The following is a 24147-nucleotide window of genomic DNA, read 5'->3' on the forward strand; positions in this document are numbered from 1 at the left end:
CACACGCACATTCGCAGAGAGACCTGTCGAGTGCCGCCTCCATTCATAGGACTGCCGAGTCGTTGGTGGATGTACCACCGCACGTGCTGATGCTATCGTGTCTCCTACTCATCGGACGGTCGTTCTCTTCCCCACCCCCTTCACCCCATCCCACTCTTCAAGCCTTCTCATCCGCCATCGCGGCACTCGCTTGGCGGGGCATAACACCCACCATAAGCACGCGCACGCGCATGGGCGTGGGCACAGGAAGGGAGAACCGCCTCTTTTGACCTCTGTGACCAACGTCCCTCTGTCCGTCTCTCTCTCTCTCTCTCTCGCACGACCCCTGGCCATGGTGTCGGTGTGCTGTGTTACCTGCGCCGCTTCGGATAGTGACAGCGGGGCTAAGGCACCTCAACTGGTGCCCGCATCACCACCTCCGCCGCCGCTTGCCGCGCTTGCCTTCAGCCATGACGGCACTCGGGCGGCCTACGCGGTGCGTCGCGGGAAGGCGCTCCCACGGTATGGCGAACGTGAGGATTCGTGCTCTATCTTCATCGCCAAGACGGACACTCCGGCGCATTGCGCGTCCAGCACTTCGAGCGGACCCGGCGCTGCTGTCGCTCCCTTCGCGCAGTGGACCGTGCTGCAGGTGCTTACCGGCAGTCACGACGCGCCCATCACCGCGTTGGCATGGTGCCAACGCACAGGTGCCCTCCTCTCTACCAGTGCGGACCGCGGCGCATGTGTCTGGGTGCCGCGCGCGGGCGCTGCCGCTGCCGCTGCCGCTGCTGCTTCAAAGGAAGCGAACAGTGCTGCTGATGTCGGGGGCGGAAGCGCGAACTCTCCTGCGACTGTCGCAGCAGATGTGCCGTTTCGTGCGGTGCCGCAGCTGGTCATACTGAGCACTGAGGTGCGCCTGTGTCCGACCTGTGTGGCATGGAGCGCGGAAGGGGCGAAGCTGTACATCGGCACCTCTGGCGGCACCGTCGCCGTTGGCCGCTACGACACGCGGCATAAGTGGTGGATCTGCCGCCTCCTCAGCGACCATCGCCGCACTACGCTTGTTGACCCATCAGTTGAGACCGCGGCGCCATCGTCGACGCGCGCGTGCTCGGTCACGGCACTGGCGGCGCATCCTGTCGACAACACGAGACTTGCTGTAGCGCGCCTTGATGGCACGGTGCAAGTCCTCTCTACACACATCAAGAGTGTGGATGGAGCGCTTGGAAGCGCTGGACGAGGTACGAGTGACCGCAACGTGGGCGCAACTGCGAAGCCTTTCCATCATGTGTACCTATCGCACCTCCTACCTTGCTGGGTGCACGGAGTGGCCTGGAGCCCGTCGGGGCAGCAGCTGGCAGTGGTGGGTCATGACAGCGGTCTCCATACGTGGGACTGGGGTCCTGTGCGATCCCCGTCACTGGGAGGGGAGTGCAGCAGCAATGACGACTGCTCCGGTGCCGGCTCTGACAAGTGCGAAGCAGTGCGCACAGTAACGTGGCTTCGTCAGCTGCCGCTGCTCCGATGCGAGTTCGTTTCGGAAGACGTACTCGTGGCAGCCGGGTTCGAGGGACGTCTGTACGCCTTCGAGTCGACTGCAGCGTCACCAAAGCCGGGCGTCCAGAGGCAGCGAACGTGGAAGCTGGTGCCGGAGGACGCGGCGACGCAACGGGTGGAGGGCTTGGCGCAGCTGCCGCGCCGTGAAACAGCGCATGTGGCTGCCAACGACAGAGAGAAGACGGCGGCCGCTTGCGGCCGGCACACTCTGCCTTTGCAGAGAGCTACTACTGCTGCCATGGGCGTCGTCACTCATGAGGGTCAGCAGCCGCCAGCACGAATTGTAGGCGAGTCACAGGCCGCCGTCGATGGGGCGCTAGTGGCCAAGTCGGTGCGTCAAGTGGCATTGGACTTCTTCGAGCGCGGCCGTGCGGCGGTAGCTGCCGATGCTGTTGTGGCGACATCCGCCCGCGGGCGATCATCGGTGGCAGGCACACATAGCTCGACAGAGAACAACGCGGCGGATCACGCAACGGGTGCGGCACGGCAACACGTCACCGAGCATCCTCCACACACATCGCCCATTAGCCTGCTGGTGCGCATTCCGTCGGGCAAGAAATCCGCCGCCGCTGAGTCGATGGACGCCACCTTCGTGTCGGCAGGGCACGACAGCCGCGTGCACCTCTGGCGAGTGCGCCACACGACCCTAACGCGCAGTAAGGACGTACCCGTGTCCCCCTGATGAGTGAAGACGACTGTGGAGGCGCCCTTCTGAAAGGGGGCCGGAGACTGGTGGGCGCCACCCCCCCCCACACACACAGGCGTATCCCGCACTGCCATATTCGCTTGTTCTTCGCTTCTCTGTCCTCGACGTCGGCTCCAGCACAAACATGCACACCCCCATGCCTCTAGTACCTCCTGCAGGAGGCACATCAAAGGGGATGGAGGAGGAGGAGGGGGGGGGGGGCTTCTAGCCGTGGGGCAAGCCCGCGACATGTGGCATGCGCGTCCTTGCATCTCTGCCTCCGAGTCTCGCCATTGCCATCATCTCCCTCCCTCCCCTCCCCCTGCCTCTCTTCCCTACATCTTTAGCGCAACGGCGTGCAAGCGCCTGGCCGACGCATCGACGCACGCACACACACACGCGCTCGCGCTGCTCGGCCTGTTGGGGGCTTGTCTCATAGCTCTGATATCGACATAACAGAAGGTGGCCAACACCGTACGCGTATACGCCGTCAGAGATACCACCTCCCCGTCCTCCGCCGTGCGCGTGTGCATGTCTCGCTATACTGTCACGGAGAACACCAATCGGTCAGCTGCATGCCAGCCTGCTGCAGCTGGCGCGGGAGCGACGGCGACGACGTCGCCGTCACCGGAGGTGTACTTCAAGAAACAAGTCTTGAAGCTTGGCATGGACGGCACCAGTCTCTCCAGGCTCGTTGTGGTGACGGACACACACGTCTACGTGTGTGTCCCTTCTGGGGGCATCACTCGCGCCATCGCGGTGCGCCGCATTGAACGTGTGACCTTGTGTTCACGCGAAGACGTCGGCAACGACGAGGACGGAGACGACTATGCAGGCTGGAATGCGGCATCGGGTAGTGCAGGCGGTGCTGGGAGTGATGACCCCGCCATGCCGTCGGCGAAGTCGTTCTTCGCTTCGGTCTTCTCACCGCGCGGCGGCATCGCCGGCCGAGCGAGTCTCCAGGCACCGCACCACAGCCATCCGGACTCGGGGGGTGGCGACGCCGGCGGCGCTTTGGCGGTCCGCAGCGCCGCGGTTGGCAAGACGGGATGCGAAGTGCCGGCGTCTGTAGCAGCCGGGAGGCGCATGACGATCGTCACCCTCGGCATCGCCCGAGAGGCTGCACTTGCCTTGCAGTTTTACAGCGGCGTCGACGGAGAGGACTTTGTTGCGGCTCTGCGCAAGGCGTCGCATATATCAACAGCAGCGCTGTTTAACCTGCCCGCAGAGGAGGGGCCAATAGACCCGGCCGGCCGGCTGCTGCCGCTATCCGCGCGTTGTGAGGACCCTGTCGTGCCTCGAGTCCTTAAGCGGGGAGCGGGCGACACCAACATGGGCAATCACAAGCCCGACGCGGAAAGCATACGCGCTGTGGAGGAAGTGCAGCTCTCGCCACCACGCAGCCCTCGAAGCCCAACGGCGCCACCGCAGCCTGCGGCACACCGCGCCTTGCCGCCTCACGACAGGAGCGGCAGCGGCAACAGTGACGGCAGCCGCGGAAGGCACCCCAGCTCGAGAAAGAGCGTGAACACGGCGGTGCCGGGTCAGGCTGCCCAGCAAAAGGTCGGGGATCGGGCGCCACCTGCCCCGTCTCCCGCGGTTTATGCGCCGGCCGCGGAGGAGACACGGTGGCATTCTCCTCCACAAGCGCTGAGCAGATTGCAGAAGTCGACGGACAGCTCACCCTCAGCATGGCGCACGCCGTCGCCGCTGCGTACTGCACCGCATCGCAAGGTCCCCGCGCCCCCATCTCCTGCGCCGTCACAGCAGCTGCAACTGTCGGCGCCGCCTCCGCTGAAGACCATCCGGGACCCGGCAATCGAGGGCAAAGGCGGTGGCGGGTCCCACAACCGTGGCAGCAGCGCTACTGAAAGTCTTCGTGACGCTGCGAGCGAGCCGACGCGCACAACGTCGCAGGAGCGGCTTCCCCGGCTAATCTACGCTACGGCATCGTCTGCTATGTGCGAGGGGGTGCCTTCGTGCCCTGAAGCAGCGGCACCAGTGTCACCGACAAAGGCAGAGGCGGTGCCACGTCGAAGCCTCTTCGCGGATGAGCTCGACGCGACACAGGTCGTTGATCCAACGGCCAGCTCCCTGTCAGCGGCAGCGCCGCGAACTGCCTTTATGGCCACAGAGAATGGTGCTTGCGATGCTCCCGTCCATGTCGGCGCCCTTCAAGCTGAGCTGGCGGCTCAATCGGCCGCCGTGGCGCGGCTGCAGCGCAGTTTGCAAGCGCACGAATCCCTGCTGATTGAACTCGCGGATGCCAGGGCGGATGTACGTGGCCTCCACGCCACCCTTGCCGAGCGCAACGAGCAGTGTGAGGAGTGGCGATCCGCCTGCAGTCAAGCTGAGCAGCGCGCTACCATGCTCCGACACCAACACGAGCGCATGCTCGCGGAGCAGCAAGAACGACTGCGGCGGGCTCATCATGCGGAGCTGGAAGCTGTGCAGGCGGCCTTTGAAGAGTACGACGCGCGCATGTCCGCTTTCCTTGAACAGCTGCAACAAGATCATCGTGAAGAAGCGGTACGGTGGCAGCGCGAGCGGCGCGCGCTGCTCCTCCAGCTGCATGAGCAACAGCGCCAGCAGCAAGAGATGGGGGATGTAGAAGGGCACCGTCGCGTGCGAGCGGCCGAGGTTGCGGCACGGGCGCACTATGAAGCCCAGCGCCGACGCGCTCCAGCACCGCAGGTGTACCAACGCGAGAGCCCGCATGCGCAGCGGCAACGGCAGTCGTCAGCCGTCGTTGCTAGTGTCGTCCACTCCCCACGAGACTCCGGCACATCGAGCTGGCGCCGCCCTCTGGCGTCGTCCGCGGAGTGTGATCTGGCCTCTGCAGCGTGGTCACGCGCGGATGTGAACTCGCCGTCAGATTCGCTTCTCAGCCAACGACCACCGCCACGACAGCCGCCTTCACACGCAACGTCGCCGTTCAGCGCACACCAACTCATGAATGGCAACCCGGACGTGGACGAGGAGGTGAACCACGTCCATCCGGCTGCGCGCCACGGCACCGCGGCTCTGATTCGCCGACCCCATTCCTACTTTCAAACACACCTCGAGGCGCCGCCACCGTACCCATGGGACTGCCGCGTTCCTGATGCACATGACGTTGGGACGGGCGCCTACACGCTGAGTCGTCGCTCCTACGTGTAGCCGTGGTGGTGGTGTTGCTCGCACTAAGGAAGGGAAGAAACCCATGCATGCTGAGAGAGGAGGGCGGCTGCGCGTCTGCGTCCTGCAACAACACGTACGCACATCTCTGCGACCGCTCCACCGCTCGTTTTCCCGCAACGAAATGCCGCGAACGGCGTGACCCTGTTCTGCTCTGTCGCGCGCCCAGAAGACGCGCACAGGCTCGTGCATGCGCACCGCGCCTCTGCGTACCCACGCATCTCTCGCCCCCTGATGACGGGGGGGGGAGGGGGGACACCCCCACACACACTAGTGCGCGGTATCGCAGGGTGCAGTACTCCCGCCATGTGAGGCGAACCCAAGCAGCCATACACACACACTCTATCCTCTGCCAATGCCGACCCACTTCTGGTGGTGAATACAGTTCGCGGCAGATGCCGTGCTCTCAGATGGATGAGTCGGCGCGTTGCCGTAACGCGTGCGTCTACGGCTGCTTCGCACCACGCGGGGAAGTGTAAGGGGGAGGCACAGTGTGGAGCCGGAGCCGCCGTGCCCTGACACACAGGGCACGGTGGCTCACGTTGTATGCGAAATAAAAAGTGGAACATCTCTCGTCTCTCCAAACTCCTCCCTCTCGTCTCCCTTCCTCTCTCGCTGAGTCGCCAACAGCCACCAGCGCTCATAGTCATTACGTACACGCGCACGTCGAGGCACCCTCGCACTTGCCATGGCATTGCAGAACTACAACCTCAGCTGGTCGGACCAGCTCATTGAGCGGGTGGAGACGCACCTCCGCGATGTCCACAGCGCGCTCCTGCAGTACTACGAGAGCCGCGGCTACCCCACGGAGGTCGAAAGCCGCCACGCGGTGACTGCCGAGGCAGCAGCAGCAGCAGCAGCGGGGGCTCGAGACGAGGGAGACCGCACTACTGTCGCAGCTACTGCGGCCGCTGTCCCGTTGGATGTTGTCAGCCCTGTCGGCAGCTTCTTACTCCGCACCTGCGTATACGACACGCCGTTTCCGAATCTGCACGCGCAGCGCGGCGTCGGCGCTGACTTGGTGCTCTCCATTCCTGCCGATCGCTGCACCACTGCGGATTTGAAAGGCGGCCTCTACCTAGAGCGCCGTCAATCATTTCTTGATGAGATCCAGGCCTACTTGCAACAGCTCGTGAGCAGTGCCGCTGCCGGCGAGGACAGCGACGAGGACGACGAGGAGGGTCGCGGCGCGTCTTTTCGCAGTCGCCAGCGCAGCAAGAAGGCGACGGAAGAGGCAGAAAAGAGGCTGCGGAACGTGGCTGCCGCCGCGCGGCTCAGTCGCATGGAGGTGCGTGTGGTGCCGATTCACGGGTGCTACGCACTGACAGACAAGCAGATTCTGCAGTTGCGCTTCCGCCGGCGTCGCGCCGCCGCGGACATCCACGAGACCTTCTTTATAAACCTGCACTTTCGCCCCTCTGTCTTCCCTGGACACACCGTGAACGCGGCGGGGATTCGCAAGCATCCGTACTACAGCTACTGCATCCTGGAAGACTACCTCATGCCGCATCATCTGAAGAAGCTGCACGAGGTGTGCATCGCCAGCGCCGGTGTCCGCCGCGCAATCGTCGTGCTCAAGTGCTGGGCCCATCACACCGGCCTCATGTCCGCTGCTTCAGGGCATCCGGAGGCGCTGAACGGGTTTGTCATTGCTGCCATGGTGTTACGTCTACTCGAAGAGGGCATCGTGACGGCAGGGATGTCTCTGGGCAACATTGTGCGCGCTGTGTGGGTGCAGCTCTCGCGTGATTTCTTCCTTGGCACACCAGAGAAGGCCGGCGGCAGGGGCGCCCGCCCTGCCAAGGTGTCGGCGGCGGAGGAGAGGGGCGAGGTGAGCGTGCTGCGCCTCACCGGCGAGCTGCACAACATCCTCTTCCGCACCTCAGCCGCCTTCTTTAAGAACGTGGTGTGCTCTTCCGCGGAGGAGGCCCTGCAGCACCCGTTCGCCGTCGACGTAGTCGACCACGTCGCGTTTCAACCTCTGCCGCTGCGCTACGACGTGGCTCTCACCGTCCAGCTGAACCAAGCTACCGCGTCCTCTGTAGCAGCGATGGATCGCACTCCGGCTGTCATCAAGAAGAGCACTGTCTGGCGCGCCCCACGCGCCGAGGCGATCCAGGATACGCTGCGAGTGCTGAAGGAAGCACTCGGTGTGCGGTGCAGCTACATCACCGTCTGGCAAACCGACGCAGATCGTCTGCAGGTTGTGGTGCAGCTCACCAGTGAGGCCGAGGGCCGCAACCGCCTCACCCGCGGCCCACCCATCGAAGACGCCACCGCTGTCGAGCGCTTCAACGCCTTCTGGGGCGCCGGCGTCACCTCGACGCGCCAATTCAGTGATGGCGCCATCTACCGCTGCGTGCTGTGGACCTTTCCGGAGGACCAGGGCACGCACACGACCGTCGCCTTGTCCGCCTCGACGGTGCTGCGCCGCGTCGTCGAGTTTGCGCTGCGCGCGCACATCGCGCCCGAGGCGACAGTGACGGTGCTGCTTGGCGGCCTGGACGGTTACCTCGTGGAGCGAGTCGGCGGCGAGTGGCGTGACGTCGCCCCGCTGATGCAGCGCAGCCTCCTTGAAGCAACCAAGGCGGTGCAGTACATGCTGCAGAACCTGCCGCATGGCAGCGTTCCGTGTCGCATCGTCTCCTTCGACGTCATCGCCGCCAGCGAGCGCCACGCCGAGGTGTTCCCGGTTCGCCCGCACTTGGCTCTCACGTACACGACGGACGACCTCTCGGACGCGAGCTTCGCGGGACTGAGCACGGCGCCAACGATCGAGCCAATCCACTGCGTGCTGAGCATCGACGACAACCACAAGATCCCCGACACCATGGAGGCGATAGCGATGATGAAGGGCGCCATTGTCGCCCAGCTGGCCAAGACGCTGCAGGCGCACTACGGAGAGAAGAGCAACACCGGCACCCGGTCGCAGACGGCTCGCAGGAAGGCGGCGGAGGGTGCCAGTAGCAGCAGCGACATTGTGCGCAGCCCGATCCGCACCCAGTGCACCAGCCAGTCGGTCGATATCATCTACCGCGGCTACCTCTTCCGCGTTTACGCCGCCCATTACCGTGAAGTGTCTCTCCTGCGTGCATTGAAGCGTGACACGGAGGCGAACGTGCTGGAGATGAAGCTACACTGGACCGCACAGCATGCCAAGTTCATGCGCACCATCGCATTTGGGCACCACAGCTACTCGCATGCAGTGAGGCTGGCGAAGCGGTGGATGAGTGCCATGTGTCTCTACGAGTTTGTGCAGCCGGAAGCCGTCGAGCTGCTCGTGGCGCACGCGTACCTGCAGCCGGCGCCGCACACGCCCAAGACGCCTGCCGGGGGTTTCCTGCGCTTTGTGCAGCTCCTCGCCGCGCATGACTGGTCGACACCGCTGGTGCTCCCCTTCACCGACGATGACAGTGACAAGACCGCCGTAGCGGCGGCGGCGCTGGTGCGCAAGCTTGGCGATCAACAGGGCATGTTCATCGCCACACCGTACGCGCCGGCCGCGAGCCCGTTCACGGCGCTAACGCCGCGGCCAATGATTATGGGCCGTCTTGTGCAACTTGCCCAGTCGGTGGTGGCCGTGCTGCTGCGCCACCTCGAGGGCCACAACGCGGCAGCTGGTGAGGTGGAGGCGTTCACCTCCAGCCCGTGCGCCTTCGACTTTTCGATGAAGTTCCACCCGCGCCTGCTGCTGCAGCCTGACCGAGCCCTCAGCATCGGCGCGGCGGCACCGTCGGTGGCATCTGCGCAGTCCGAAGCGGCGCATCGTAATGGCATCGTGCCAGCTTCTAGCGAGGCAGACGCGCTGGTCGCAGAGGAAGCTGCTGCGGCAGCCAACGCCGTCATCCGCATCTGGCAACTGGACGAGTTGGACGCGGACACAAACGGGCGGGAGTACATCAATCAGCTCGTCGAACGCGAGCCGGCAGCGCACGCCGTGCGCATCGTCCGTGCAGCGCTGCGTGAGCGTGGTATGATGTTCTACGACGCGCTCGCTCCGTCCTCCCTCTACGTGGTGAGCGTCAGCGCCGAAAGGCAGGTCACCAAAAGCCGCCAGCTGCACGACGCCATTCTGCAGGTGGGGCGAGGCGCACTTCTGCCGGCGCCGCCGAGCGCGTTCAATCCTGTCGCGGAGACGGCGCATGACCCGGCCGCTGCTGCACGCATCCAGTCGGAATCCGAGGAAAACCTCGAGGACGACCATGATTGCAACCACCATCATCACCGTGCCCCCGCGCAGCGCAGGGGGAAGGTGCCTCTGCCGCTCCGCCAAGCCGCCTCGGACACGAAGAGCAAGAAAAGCAAGGCGTTTGCACGCCAGTATCCGCTGCAGGACCACAAGCGCAGTCGCAGTGACAACGACTGCTGCAGTCCGGCTGCCGCTGGTGTTGCGGAGGCAGCGCATGCAAAGAAGGCGAAGAAGGAAACGGCGGACAGGGCCAGCCCTTTTACAGCAGCCTCGCCCACGACAGCGGCAGCAGAGGGGCGCTCTCAGAAAGCCTTCAAGGTCAAGAAGGCTTCCAAAAAGTGACGCGACACGTGCGCTCACGTGCATGTGCGTCGCGGTCTTGTGTTGTCGTTGTGCTTTCTTCTTAATCGCCACGAATAACGGAGCGCATCGCCAGAGCAAGGACTAACGTGTACTAACCCTCCCTCCCTCCCTGTTTCCTGTCCTTGGGCTTGCCTGATGGTCTGCCGTGCGTTTCTTTGAGGCACGGGCGTACGTGTGTCGTGATCGATGGGGGAGAGGGAGAGGAGCGGCCGGGGGGAGGGGGTGCGCGAGTGAGGCAGGGACCACCTCAGAGCAGAGTGGGGAAGTCTCTCTTCCGCTGAATAAGCAGCGGTGTTGCAAAGGACATGCGGGGGAAGACGGTGAGCGAGTTGCGCAATGGGGACGGGCTGCGGTGCCTCTCGAGATATGTAGTGCGTACTGGCTTGCCAGCCCCCCTCCTTGTCCCACACGCACCAGCAAGAGGGGGGGGCATCTCAGCATAACACCTCGCCCATCACACCTCTTCGCCGTCTCCGGTATTATTCCCTCCCTCTTCTTAATGGCATCTGCGCCTACTTTGAACACGGTAACAGAAAAGAAAACGACTCTCAAGCGCTGCCGTTGCGGCATGCGTGCGTGAGCATGGGGTCTCCTCTTCGTTGTAGAAGTGTGTGCCCACTGAGAAGGCCAGCACGCGCGTCGATGGAGGAGAGGACTGCTGGGCCTGCCTATGTGCGTCTGTGTCCTTGCCTACATCAGCACCGCTGTTTTGCTGGTATGGCTGATGCGGGTGGGCAAAAGAGGGCAGATCGGCGGACCCCTTTTCGCCCTTCGTCGGCGAAGGGGTGCACGCACAGCTGTTGCTGAACACAAGCAACTTGAAAACCCTGCCGTATGCACTTCCCCCCCCCTCCCCCTACACAAACACACGTTCCCGCTTTTGCTCGCTGGCACGCGCGGTGCGCATCATCGTCTCCAGAAGGGCTGCCGCGCATCGGCACACGCGCACACAAGTCCACTTCTGCTTCTCTCCCTCCTCTCTCCTCATCCTCCCCCATACGATGCGCTACTCACAGCGGTAGTCAGGTTCTCGGTATGATGCTTTCGCGGAGTGGCAGAGGGTCACTAGTGCGGTGCGTGGCTGTAGCCGTGCGCAGCTTCGCCGCGACAACATCGCCGTTCCTCTGTTACTCCTCCTCGCGGAGAAAACGCCGTGTGTCTAGCGATCAGCATCGCGACAGTCTGCTGTGTCACACGGCATCAACGACTGCACCTGCACCGGCGGCGGTGCCGACGCAGCGAACGCGTCCTCGTAGCGTTTTGAAACGGACATCGCTGCTCGAGCAGCTCCGTGATCGTAATGATGGCGAGAGCGGCACGGCAGAGCTGAGCAAGGTGCCAGCTGGCAGTGCCCTCGTAGCGTCTGGGACAGCAGCGTCGCTGGCGGCTCCTGTGCGCTATCCTGCGGCCGCTGTGTCGCTGCCGTATATTAGCTCGTCCGAATTCGTTAGTGTACCCCGCCCAAAGCAGCAGCAACAAGTGTGGTCGTCACATGGAACGCACAGCACCGCAGCAGCAGCGCCTCTGTCCTCGCCCACTGCCTCTGCACAGCTGGAGCGGCAGCAGCAAGCCCTACGCGACGCCTTCACACACGCACGACAGTACCACAATGTGCGTCTTGCCAAAGACCCCGGCGTCTACCGCGCAGAGTGCCGGGCTTTCCGCCAGGCCCACCGAGGTCGATCGCCGACGCAGCAAGAGGTAAGTCGCACCGTTGCCGTTCCCTTGGCGCCGGTCGCCGCGCTCAAGACACTAGCCCACACGGATGCCACGCGATCCTCGCTGCACGCCGCGACCGAGGCCGCCGTGTTGCTGCACAGCGCCGTGGTGAAAAATGAGCTCGTGAAGAGCAGCACGCCGCAGCTCGTCCGCTGCCTTCGCTGCTTTCACGTGTACATAGCCCGCCCGCGAACGCTGTGGGGAGGCGAGGTGGAGCAGAGCGGCATCGAGTACGAAAAGGCACAGAAAGCGCATCGACTTCAGAGGCCGGCACCTGGCAAGCGTGCGAGGAGCGTGGGCCGGCGTCGACGCGCACATGAAGAGGACCCGATCTGCTGTCCAAAGTGCCGCAGCCCTCGCGCGCAGTGGATGATGGAGTACGTGCACCACCACACTCACGAGCGAGTGTGAGAACGGCGTGCAGCTTTGCCAGTCGCCGCTGTGCGCGGAGGTGTGGGCCTCGTGCACCGCCGCCGTTCTGTATCCCACACCTCCACGCACTGTGTACTGGAGTTGTGCATGCTGCCCACCTCGCCCCTGTGGCACCGTGGGGGGGGGGGGGGCACAGTCACCCCTCCCCCTCTCGCCCCCTTTCACAACCCCATCTCTCACAAACATCATAGGGCATAATGCGACGGAAGCGGCCGCAGAACAGTGGGCCGCGACTCGTGTCTGCAAGGGAGCAGCACCCATTCTACTCCCTGCGGCGCACGCAAGGCGCGCAGCCCCTTCCTCTGGTCTGTCGTAACACCGCCACCACCGCCAATGGGGCATCCGCGAGACGACATCATTGGATGCTCGCCACCCGATCACTCCGCAGCCTTCCGACTACCATCGCCAGATGTACGTCCCTTGCCCCCGCACCACTCTCTAGCCCTTCTCCTCATCTTCCATCACCTCCCGGGCAGTGTACCCTCTCACGTAGAGCGCCCAAACCACGGAAAGAGCCAGAGATACAGGCCACAGGAAACGCCGCGCAGGTGCTGTAGCCCTGCTAGAATATCAGCACACCCTGCCTCAGAGGAGTTTAGTGGGCACGCCGGCGGGTGATGCGGCACCGCGAGTCCCTCTTCGTTTTGACTGATTTCGCTCTCTACCCCACCGGAATGGCCGTTCTCCGATGCAGCGCTGTCACCGCAGCGAGCCGCCCCCTGGCCTTCGTGCTGGCGCCCTACACCGAACCCTCGTTCAATCTTCTAGACTACTTGGGTACTTGCACCGACACGGCGCTCGTCCTCTGCGTCGCCGTCGCACGACTCCTTCTCCTCTGCCTCATGTGGTTCAGCCGCGCTGTCGCCCCGATCGCCCTTGGTGCTCCAGGGGGCGCATTCGTCTTCGACACGGGTGAGGAGCTCTACGACGACGCACGCTTCTCGATGGTGCGCAACTGGGACGGCGTGCACATGTTCTTCATTGCCCAATGCGGGTATCTGTATGAGAGCCAAATCGTCTTCTTTCCTGGTTTACCGGCGCTGATCCGCGGCCTGGAGCACGTCACACGGCGACTCATCCCTGTTCTGCACCGAGTTGCACCAGTTGCCTTCTATGTGTGCCTGGTGAACATAGCTGCCTCCTGCCTTGCTGGCGTGGTGCTTCGACGTCTCACCATCCTGACATTTCTAGGGCCCGAAGCGGTGCGATGCACCTGCCGGTGGCGCCCGTCCAAGCTGTCTCCGTCGACCCCTGAGTTGGAGAAGCCGAGAAAGTATGCAAAGGCCCAACTCGACGTGGCAGCGGAAACGACGATGCAAAGCACGACAGAGGCGACCGTCTGCTACCGTCTTATGTGTAGAATGATCGGCACGGTCCTGGAGGCGCCTGACATCCACGCCCCGCTCCCCGCAGCCGTGGCGGAGGCGAAGGCAGACGCGCTGCGCCGTCGCCGCGTGGTGGGTGGAGCAGCGCTGGTGTGGATCATCACACCCGCCATGGTGTTTGCCGTCGCCGTGTACACGGAGAGCCTATTTTCGCTAGCCACAATGCTAGGCGTGTACTTCCTCGCGTGGCATGAGCCGCTGCCGCAGGCTGTGCAGCTGCGTATCGCGTCGTATCTGGCGAGTGTCACGTCGCCTGGCTCAGCTGCAAGAGCAACAGAAAAAGCATCGGTACCAGCACGACTTGTCCCCCCTGCCCCTCTCGTTCAGCAGTGGGCCTTGGCGACAAACGATGTTGGCGACGGTGCCGCGGCACGCAGCCGCATCCCCGGGATTGCCTCACTCCTGCCGAGCTTCACCCATGGAGCGCCCAGGGCAATCACGGTGAAGTGGGAGCAGCGCTTCCTCAGCAGCACAGAGGTGGCGGCGGTGCTACTGTTCACGCTGGCCGGCACCTTTCGCTCCAACGCATTTACCTACGCTGGATTTCTGATCTTCCCCATCTGTGTGCAGGTGGCTCTGCCGGCAGTGTACAGGGCGCAGGCTTCCGCGGTGCTGGCTGGAGTGTCAGCGCGTGCGGTCATGTCTGCGGCTGCAAAGCGCGGCGGCGCAAGGGATGGTCGTGCAACCGTTGTTGTGCGCTGCCCCACTCTCCGCCCACCTCTGCAGCGCATGCCGCACCCGCTTCGCATGTGCATAGTGGCGCTCGAGTGCATCTGTGTGGCGCTGCCGTACATTGTCATGAACTACATGGGATATCGGCGTTTTGTGCTGCAGCTGTGGGACGCCGCCGCCAAGAAAACGATGGGCCAAGCCTTCTGGCGGCTGTACCCCATGCTGCAGAAGAAGTACTGGGGCGTGAGCCTCTTCTCCGCCTACACGTTCGCCAACTTCCCCAACGTGGTGCTGGCGCTCCCAGTGGCGGTGCTAACCGCATGGTGCCTCCACGCCCACTACTTGGCGCCAGCATGGGCAAACCTCAGAGCCACGACGGCGGCCGCCGCCGGAGCACGGCGCATGAGGTGGCAGCATTTGTGGATTGCCGCCATGCCGCTGCTGAGCTCCTCGAACGTGGCGCACCTTGTCGGGTTATCGACGCTGGCCCTGACCCTCATGCACGTGCAGGTGACAAATCGTTTTGTCACGACAAGCCCGGCGCTGTACTGGCTGCTTGGCATGCAGCTTGCATCGAGACCGACGAGCCGCGCTACCAAGCTCACCCTGCTGTGGTGCATTCTGTGGGGCATGGCTGGCGGTATTCTCTTTCCGAATCACCTTCCCTGGACGTGAAGAAGGTGCACGTGGCACGCGCTCGCACGGGGACTCGTTTTGGCCTCTGCCGTGCTTTCGAGTCCGCGGGGAGTCGCTTTCTCGGAGTGAGGGTGAAGAGAGAAGGGCGTGCTTCTCCCGCTCTGCCCCTAGGCACTGGCCCTGTGCGTGCGTGCGTGCGCTGGAGGTAGCAGCGGGGAGGGGACTGGAGAACTGCAGAGACGCGCAGGTCTTGAATGCTGGAGAAGACAGCGATAGAAAAGAGCCAGTGCATCATTACGCATGCGTGCATGAGTGAGGACACAAGAGAAGATGCGCAAGTGGAACCAGTTGCGGAGAGTTGTGCTGTCGAATCTGCTTTGCCTCGCTGAGGAGGCAGCGCACACGCACCGGTGCATGGCGGGGGTACAAAAGGAGAAACGCGCCTCGTCCAGCATCTTCCAGTGCGTCGCTCTACACCACGCACATTCCGCTTTGGCGGGTGCCTGCGTCTCTGTGCATGGGTGTGCTCCTCTTCGATAACCGGCACTGCCGCCACTGAAGCGGCGCTCGTGGTGAGAGAAAGAGAGAGAGAGACACCGTGCCTGGACGAGTTGCGACTCGCTTTGGTTCTCCCTCTCTCCTTGTGTGTGTGTCCGTGTGCGCTATCGTCGAGGAGCTTTCGCGCACAACACCCACTCACCTGCCTCCTCTACTCTCTACTCTTCCTCTCCTCCCCCTGTCTTATCTCTTCTCACCTTCTCTCCCCCTTCTCGCCCCCGTCCGCTCTCTGGTCTGTGTCCTCCTCACAACGCTGCTGCTTCTTGTCGCTGCTTCCCCCATTCTTTATTCAGGCCCCCCTCCCCCCCCCACTGCCTCGCCATCAACCACATCGCGTCCTCAAAAGCAATCGCCGCCCACGCCATACAACAAGTGCGCATGCTGCGCGACACACACATACACACACTGCTCCTCCACCGTAAGCATCACTTGCGCTCGCTTCACTGCCCGCAACCGCTGTGCCTGACATCTGTCTCACAGGTACACGCGCGCACACGCGCTCCCTCTATATCTGTGGAGAGGGAGAAGGATTTATTCGTTAACGCATGAACGCCATCATCACCACAAATTCTACCCGCCTCTCTCTCTCTCTCTCTTGACGACTGATGGCTGGCCCCTGTCGTCATCGTCGCTGACTGTCGTTGTATTCGTTGCTCGGCTCGTGCGCTCTGCCGCTATTTCGGCACACTCGAGCACATACGCGCACAGCACAACCTCCACACCTGTCTGTCTCGCTATCGCCAGTGAACGCTTACGTGGCATCGTGCACCCGCTCCTTCTCTTCTTCCCCCCCTCCCCTCCCCTCCCCTCCTTGTCGTGTTCATGTGTGATGCCTCTGCCTCCGCCTCAGCATGAAGGACGAAATTAGAAAGCAACGCGTCACGCTCCCCTCAAAGCGAAGGCGCCACGTCAGTGTGGCGTTCAGCACGAGCAAGCCCACCCCAACCAAGAGCACCCGATCCCATACATCAAACCTGAAGAGGGGCTCCACTTCCACTACGGACACCTTCACACCTCGGACGAAGAGTGGAAGCCGCAAGCACCCACACAGTGGCAGTGCGACATTGAGTGGAGGAGAACCAGCAGCACAGCCGCAGAGCGTCCGAAGGGCTCGTGGCGCCTCCGTCGCGACAACCGGCGCTCCTGAGGGCATCGAGACTGTGGATGTCGCGCCTGTGACGAGATACTGGAGCAGCGACTGTCGTCGCATTCCGAGTGCGAGCCGGATCGGCTCGACCTTGATGGCAGCTGCAAGAGGGAGAAGCGACCGGAGCTTCAGCTCAAGAAGCAGCACTGCCACGTCGACCCACCTGCCGATTTCTGCGGAGAATTTGGCCAGCAACAGCTGCTCGGTGGTCAGCAGACGAAACGAGGACCCCTCGCCGGGATCTCCTCGGGCCTCCTCTGGACCACTCCCAGCTGCCTCCAGCACCCTCGCCTCCTCCGTCGGTGGCAACGTGGCGCAGCTCTGCCGCACCCCCGTCACCGCCCCTACCCCCGCCGCCCCCCTGCATGCTGCCTTCACCACGCCGCACTTTAACGGGCACACACGCGGCTCCGGCAGCGAACCTGGTGGCGCAGGCTCGAAGGGCCCGCCACCCCGCCACATTGGTAGCCCAGGCAGTGGCAACTTGGATACGGACAGCTCCTCCTCTTCCTTCCGCCCTAGCCAAAACCCGACGAGCGCGCAGGCGGCGACGCAGGTGCCCTCCCCGTTGCCGGTGATACAGCAGCGCGGCGGCGAGATGCGACGGCGTTCATCTTTCGCGCCGGAATCGCCAGCGGGTGCGTCGCGGGGCCTCGACGCGCCTGGTGTCGTCAGCGACGCAGATCCCGCTCAGCCATCGCCAGCCTCGGGAGTTTCAACCACGAACTTCCCGCTGGTCGACACGCGGTATATGCAGCCACCCCCTGCGCCCCAGCCGCCCCTGCGCGCGCTCGCTGCCGCAGCTTCCATGCCAGAACTCGACGTGCCGTCGGTGAAGTCGGTGTCCACCGCATGCCAACCGTTGCCGCCACCGCCACTGGTACATCAGCGACGGCAGCCTATGCCGGCACTCGAAGACAGCCAGCGTGGGGCCTGGACTGTCAAAGGCAGCTTGGCGCCTGCGGGCTCCCCGCTCTCCTTCGGTGCGAGGAGCCCGTCCCTCATGAGCACCTCGCGGCCGTCGAGCAGGAGCGACCGCCGCAGTCCCAGAGAACGCAGCGATGGTGGCCATCGCGCGGTGGTCTTCTGGTTTGCTACAACAGAACAAGAGGAAGGTGCGGCAATGACAACCCCGCAGCGAGAGCAGCAGGAGAGCGGAGACAGTGACTTCGCACCCCAAAGCAGACAGCTGCTCGGGCAGCGCGACCACTCGATCAGCAACTCGATGTGCCTCATCTCCATGGCCTCGGCAGCGACGTCGATGGTGGGCGAGCTGCCCCCTCCACCGCCTCCGCCGCCGGCGCAGCTGTCTATCGGGAGAGGAATTAAGACCGATGGGGGAACACCGCCGCAGCAGCCCCCTCGCGTAAGTGTTCCTACGAGTCAACTTCTCCATCAACTCGACGGTTCAGAAAGTCGCGTGCGTGCGCCGTCTGGGGTGCACGGAGGAGCCTACGTCGGGAACGGCAGCGCTGGCGGCAGCGTCCTTGACGCGAGCATCGCCAGCAGTCGTCGCAGCGACTCCGCCTCTTCCTCATGGCGGGAGAGCACTGGCCACATAAAGCTCTTCTTGCTGTCGCCTGTGAAGAGTCCGCCCGGATCTCTAACCAGCAGCATCCTCGTCCCCTCTGCGGCCATGCCAGGCGGCAGTGAGGACGGTGCGATTGTCGCCGACGCGAAGGGGTTGCCGTCCTACTCGGATGCGCGCCATAGCGGGGCGGCGTCACAAGCGCAGCCTTCGCACTACCCCTCAAGCGCCACCTCCCTCCACAGCGCAGTGGTGAACGTGCAAAGCATGGACAGCGCCGACGGCGTGGAGGAGGAGGACACGCTTGGACTCCGTCAAGCAGTGGCGCCGCCGCTCCTGCTGCCGGCTCGTTTCCCCGCGTCAGCATCGGTGTCCGCCAGTGCGGCAACATCGTCGAGTGTAAAAGTCGACGCGCTCGACGCTGACATCGATGAGCAGGCAGACGCCGAGCCAATCGCCGTCGATGGCGCCGCCGCTGCCGTAGGTGGGCCAGCGCAGTCCTCCGAGTCGTCGACGCCGCGACCGTCACCGCCACCGCCCTCCATGGCCGTCAAGACTACCCAAGGTGCAGGCAAGTCCGATAGCGATAAGGACCATACCTCCAAGCCCAGCAGCGGCACTGCCTCTGGAAAGGGTAAAGCACAGATTGTGACAACCATCCTGCAGGCGCCGTTGCTCGTGAGCAGTGAAATCTCCGCTCACGCCCGCCTTTCGAAGGCGCAGGCACTCTCGCCTCGTCAGCAGGAGCTAGCGCAGTCGTTTCGCAACCGCATCCAAGTGGGCGTCCGCCCTCCCCGTCGTCAGCGGTCAGCTCATCTCGTGACCTCAGCTTCGCGCGACCGGCGTCGCAGCAGCAGCGGCGGCGGCAGCACCAAGCGACGAGAGAGTAGCTTACGGCGCACGAAAGGCCAGTCAATACAGCAGCCTGTCGCCGCGCTGTCCTTCATCGCGGTTGCCGTGGTTGCCGTCGCGTATGCGAAGATCCTCAGGCCTGTGCATGCCTTTCGTGCGCGTCGTCATTTCGACGAGGTGATAGCGCCTGCTGCCGCGTACCGCATCCAGTGCAAGTGGCGGCGGCGCCTGCAGCTGCGCAGGGTGGAGCAGAAGACAGCCGTGCAGCTGCTCGTGCCGTGGATGCGGCTCCGGCTGCAGCGCTTGCGCCGCGCCAAGGATGCAAGTGCGCGTCTGCTACAGCGCGTGTTTCGCGGCGAGGTTGTGCGCTCCCTTCACCGATACTTGTATGAGCAGATAAAGCGCAATCACGCGCTCGACGTCATTCGCCGCTACGTGCAGCGCTGGGAGGCACAGAATCTCTACCGTAGACTGCGGATGCAGCGCGATGAGCGGGCCATCGTGGTGAGTCAGTGCGTGCAAGGGTCCCTGCAGCTGTTTCGGGCAGAGCAAGTCGAGTGGAACGCCATCGTGCAGGACGGCGCCGAGACACTGCAGAGCAGGCCGTGCGTGAGTATGCAGGACTGGGTCGAAGGCGTGGCCGCGCTGACGGGGGTTGTGCTCGACCCACGCGCGTCGAACCGCATCCGCTCACCAGAGGCGAGTCCAGTGGTGTCGACCAGTGCAGGGTCGACACCTACGGCGCAGCTCCGCGAGTGTCTTGCTGCGTTTGCGCGGCTGGAGCATCAAGTGTTCCGGTCCCTTGGCATCAAGGACGATAAGATGGCAAGCAATAGCGACGCCTCCGCGCCCTCCTCCACTGTGCTGCCGCTACGGCCATTGCAGCCCACCCCGGCCCCGGAGATGCGCGCAACAAAGCTGATACAAGGTGAGCGCAAAGGCGGCTCCGTGGCGGCGCACGATGACGACGACCACTCGTACACTGGGGCGTCGACGGCGGACGACGGCGCATCTGACTCGCCGGCACCAGCGGGTTCGCTGGCCACGGAGGACGACTTGGTTGCCGCTTACCTACAGCTTCTTTGCCGCACCGAGGCCGCGGAGCGGGTGGCGCTGGAGCGTCGGTTGCTGGACGAGCACCAAGAGCTCCTGCGCGAGCCGCTGCTGCGGTGCAAGGCTATCTGCTATGCCACCGCGATGCGGGTCCCACCGCTCTTCTCGCCTCTGCTGCTGAGCATGCCATGTGATTCACTGCTGCTCCAGGCCGCTCGTCTTTTCAAAGCGGAGCGAGAGGCGCGATGCGAGATCATTCAGCTGTACGAGTCGATGCCGCTCGCGTGTCTACGCCGGCCCATGCTGAACCCCGCCGCGAAGGCTCGCCACAGCGAGCTCGTGCGGCTCTTGAACGGCGTGGACGACCCGTGGAGTGACGCGGAGCGTAGCGAGCGTCGCTTTTACTGCGAGACCGCCGCCTACAAGCACCTTGCCAGCAGCACAAGCAAGCTGGAGGGCAGCAACTCACTCTCCTACACACCGCAGCCGTCGTCGATCCCGCTCGGTGCCGACGACGCTCCCTGCTCTCGCTTGACGGGTCCGTCGCACGTGGCAACGCGCACCAACGGTGGTGACTCTGTGCCGCCGCTGCGGCCCCTACCGCGCCCAACCCCCTACGGCACTCCGAGCGGACCACGAGTCTGCATGAGGGTCACACCACACATACACTATTACGCCAAATCTCTCGTCACGGCATCTCTGCCGGCGCACGCGACGCTCCTCTTGCCACCCTCCAACAACTCCGCGGCCTCGTTGGCGCCAGAGGGCGACGGTGCCGCGGCGACAGACAAGGACGACCGTCACGCGAACAGCATTCTGGCCAGCGGGCACCGCTGGAGAAGCGAAGCGCAATGCAAGACAGCGATCCCGTCGCCGCACCGCCGCCCACGCGGACCGCCGCTGCCGCTGCTGCGAAAACTGCTGCAGAGTCCCGGCCGCGTACGCGGCGGCACCTCGCGTCCGCCGTTCCAGAGAGTCCCGGTCGCCCCTACGCATCTTCTCGAGAATAGAGAGGGAGCTAGCGGGCCGTGGCCACCCCTGCTGAGCACCTACCCGAACACCACGCACTTATGGCTTGTCGGTATCCGGAGGCCGTCGACGGAGCAAGAGGGAAGAAATGCAGAGGTTGGTACTGCGGGGTCTTCTCAGCGCTACACCAACGACGTCTCGCAAGACGCTGACGCAGGAGTCGCGCCGCGGCTGCCCTCCCCGGCCATTGCGGAACAGGGGCGCTGTACCACCACGGCACACGCCACATCAGCGGCGCCAGCCGTGGCAGCAGGCCATTTCCTCAACCGTCGTGGATTAAGAGCCCGGGGGTCGGTCACGATGAGCAGCCACTCCAGTGGGAACGTCACGGAGAACACCGCCGTATCAACCCATGAGAAGGCGGTGCCGCTACTCTGCGCAGGCTTCGTGGAGTGCATTCCCACAGCCCAACCTGTCGGCACGCCCGATCCGGGATTCATTCCCTTGACGACAACAGTAGGGTCGACACCCAAGATGCGGTGCTCCACCGCAGCGCCGCGAGAGCCCCTGGCACCGTCTTCGATGTTGCAGGAGCTTCCAGTGTGCCGGCGCCAACAGAACGATACCCCCATCTCGGCGCGACTTGGCAAGGACACCTCCGGTGATGCCGCGCTACTCAGCACCCCAACGCCCGACTTCTCCAGTGCTTCTGTTGCGAGTGCACTTCCGATTTTCACCACAGCCGCCTCAACGGCAGTGGAGGCCGCCAATCACCGCAGAGCGGCATGGCGATCTTCCGACTGGAACCTCTCTCTCCTCTACATGCCCCTCTCCGTGCGAAGCGAGGTGCGCGATGGCGACGGCGAGGCGGGCGGTGCCGAAGCGGATGTTGAGCTGCACCAAGGGCAGCAGCAGCCGTCCACAACCTCAGCAACATCGGCAGCACAGGCTCCCACGCCGTTAGCGGCTTGCCGAGTCGAGGCAGTCGACTTTCCGCCGACCCCGACACTTTCCTCGTCCGCATCGACTGTGGTGAAGAAGAGAGCCGACGGCTGGAACCGGACTCCCCTCGCCCCGCAGCGGCTTCGCCCACCCACGCCACCGCCGCGTCAATGCCATACCACGCAGTCTGCGGCTCATATGGGCGAAGCACCGGAGAGAAGCGCTGTGCGCAGCATCGTCGCTGCCAGCCCTGCCGATGGCGCTGGCCACCCTGTCTCGCACAACGGCCCTGCCTCTGCAACGTCTTTGCTTAGCCCCCATACCCATCGACCCCACCACTGGGCTGCAGTCCACAGCGACGGCGGGAAAGCCAATGCAATGGACGTGAAGAGCAGCGGAAGTAGTAGCAGTGCTGCTAACCGGGCCATGACGTCGACAGTCGAGGCGCTGCTATCGCCAGCGGCTCCCATTGCCTCCGCCGTCGCGGCCGAAATGCAACCTCTGTCGCTCTCCCAGGGATGAGTGCGCACCGGCTGCGGTTAGTGAGAGCGGTGACGCGTGCGCGAGGTGAGCCGGTACGTGTTCAGGTGTATGTAGTTGTGCGTATCTGTGGATTTTTGACACAACTCGCCTGTAAACTAGAAGCGGACCCGTCAGAGGTGGCAGACCTGAGCCCTCACTGCCGCGTGTGTGGGCCTGTTTCTTGCTTTCTCTTCTTGTTTCGTGAGTGTCTCTCTCCCTCCACTGGCTGCAACCGCGTGGGTGTGCGTGCGTGCGCATCTCATCAGTGCGCCACCTGATTGCCGATGTATCATAGAGAACACACTCCTCGCACCTGCACAGGGACTAGATTCACAGCGTGTATATATATATATATATATATGTGTGTGTGTGCGTGTGTGTGTGCGTGTGTGTGTGCGTGTGTGTGCTGGTGTGCAGAAGGAAGACGAAAGACGTCGTGGGAAGCTTTGTGCATTCCTCACACACATACAAGCACGCGACGGTGAGAGAGACACACGTGTGGGCACGCACGCGCACACTCTTCGCTCCCCCACACACACACCTCGAAATGTATGCACGTATGTATCGCTGGTGCCTCTACGTGTTGTATACACATGAGCACGTCACGCCTTTGTGTGTGTGTGTGTGTGTTTTGTCGCGCCTCACCAACGATGTCTGTGACAAACACCAACGTAACACTCGCTCCTCCTCCCCTGCCGTGTGTATGCGGGGAGGAAGTGGGTGAAGGAAAGGAGCCCGCTGCGCACGCGTGCGTCTCTCCACCTCGTCTCCTTGGCGGCCCGCCCCCTGTCTCTCCGTCCATCTCCCTCTCCCCGTCTGTCCGATGGCGGTGGTGAGCCTTTACTTGCCTGCGGCCTGCTCGTCCTCTGACCACCCCCTCCTCACTCATAGCGCGCCTTCCCTCCCCCTACTCTCTCGTCCTGTCCACACTCATCACAGCAGACGACGCACACCCACTACAGAACGGACAATGGTGAATAGACGCATCGCCAAGGGTCGCCGGCTGGCCCGCAAGAAGAGGCTGAAAACAGCAAAGAAGTCCTCGGTAGATGGGTCTGCCGCTCGTGCGGGTGCTGGCAAGACAGCGGGGAAGCGAAAGACGGCTGCCACACGAGTGCGTGTTGTGAATGGTGTCAGCAAGAAGCAGCAGCATTGCTTTGGCGAGATCGAGTCGCTGAAGCAGAAGAGTAAGCTTCTGAAGCAGCAGGCAGCGGAGCGGATGGTGCTCAAGGAGCACTTGCGGGACCTCGAGGCCCGCAAGGAGCGCACTCGCCGCGGCGAGACTGCCAAGGCGGAGCGCCGAGAGCTTGCCAAGTACATACGTCAGCTCAAGCACGAGCAGCAGGTCAAGCACGCCTCTGAGCTTTCGAACCTGGAGGTGGAACTGAAGCGCCTGATCGGCGAGCGCGACAACGTGCGTGCGGCGCGCGCGGCAGCAGGCATGAACGAGGACGACGCCGACTGGGAAGACGTTGGCGATGCAGATGACGACGACGTCAACGAAGACGAGCTACAGCGCATGTTCGCGCATCTGACAATGTAGGCTCCCCCTCTCTCCTTCCCCTCTGCCGCTGGCACGCCCTGCTGATGAGTGTCGCGTTTTCATTAGTGGCTGTGTGTCTGTGTCTGTGTGTGTGTGTGTGTGCGTGTGTGTGTGTGTGTGTGCTGGACTGTGCTGGGCTGGAAGAGCATGGAAACCGAGGGGGGAAGGGGCGGCAATGTGGACGGCGTGTTCTCGTTTCCGTTCTCCAAACAGCCGCTATTGTACGTGTATCGGTT

General features: G+C 63.6%; 7 protein-coding genes across 7 annotated transcripts; all 7 read left to right on the plus strand.

Moving 5' to 3' along the window:
* Positions 1–331: 331 nt before the first annotated feature.
* Positions 332–2221, plus strand: ARPC1 (putative ARP2/3 complex subunit; the record flags this gene model as incomplete). The annotated part of the gene is made up of 1 exon (XM_001682446.1): positions 332–2221. One exon carries the CDS (start codon positions 332–334, stop codon positions 2219–2221), a length of 1890 nt encoding a protein of 629 aa, XP_001682498.1.
* A 534-nt stretch (positions 2222–2755) lies between these two features.
* Positions 2756–5383, plus strand: LMJF_18_0930 (conserved hypothetical protein; the record flags this gene model as incomplete). The annotated part of the gene is made up of 1 exon (XM_001682447.1): positions 2756–5383. The coding sequence occupies one exon, from the start codon at positions 2756–2758 to the stop codon at positions 5381–5383; it is 2628 nt and encodes an 875-aa protein (XP_001682499.1).
* A 706-nt stretch (positions 5384–6089) lies between these two features.
* Positions 6090–9932, plus strand: LMJF_18_0940 (conserved hypothetical protein; the record flags this gene model as incomplete). Its single annotated transcript, XM_001682448.1, has 1 exon — positions 6090–9932. The coding sequence occupies one exon, from the start codon at positions 6090–6092 to the stop codon at positions 9930–9932; it is 3843 nt and encodes a 1280-aa protein (XP_001682500.1).
* Positions 9933–10988: 1056 nt separating this feature from the next.
* On the plus strand, positions 10989–12083 carry LMJF_18_0950 (conserved hypothetical protein; the record flags this gene model as incomplete). Its single annotated transcript, XM_001682449.1, has 1 exon — positions 10989–12083. The coding sequence occupies one exon, from the start codon at positions 10989–10991 to the stop codon at positions 12081–12083; it is 1095 nt and encodes a 364-aa protein (XP_001682501.1).
* Positions 12084–12721: 638 nt separating this feature from the next.
* Positions 12722–14836, plus strand: GPI18 (putative mannosyltransferase-II; the record flags this gene model as incomplete). The annotated part of the gene is made up of 1 exon (XM_001682450.1): positions 12722–14836. One exon carries the CDS (start codon positions 12722–12724, stop codon positions 14834–14836), a length of 2115 nt encoding a protein of 704 aa, XP_001682502.1.
* Positions 14837–16206: 1370 nt separating this feature from the next.
* LMJF_18_0970 (conserved hypothetical protein) lies at positions 16207–22368 on the plus strand (the record flags this gene model as incomplete). Its single annotated transcript, XM_001682451.1, has 1 exon — positions 16207–22368. One exon carries the CDS (start codon positions 16207–16209, stop codon positions 22366–22368), a length of 6162 nt encoding a protein of 2053 aa, XP_001682503.1.
* Positions 22369–23338: 970 nt separating this feature from the next.
* On the plus strand, positions 23339–23911 carry LMJF_18_0980 (conserved hypothetical protein; the record flags this gene model as incomplete). The annotated part of the gene is made up of 1 exon (XM_001682452.2): positions 23339–23911. The coding sequence occupies one exon, from the start codon at positions 23339–23341 to the stop codon at positions 23909–23911; it is 573 nt and encodes a 190-aa protein (XP_001682504.2).
* Between the last annotated feature and the right edge of the window lie 236 nt (positions 23912–24147).

This window comes from Leishmania major, chromosome 18 (assembly GCF_000002725.2).
Source record: "Leishmania major strain Friedlin complete genome, chromosome 18".
NCBI lineage: Eukaryota > Euglenozoa > Kinetoplastea > Trypanosomatida > Trypanosomatidae > Leishmania > Leishmania major.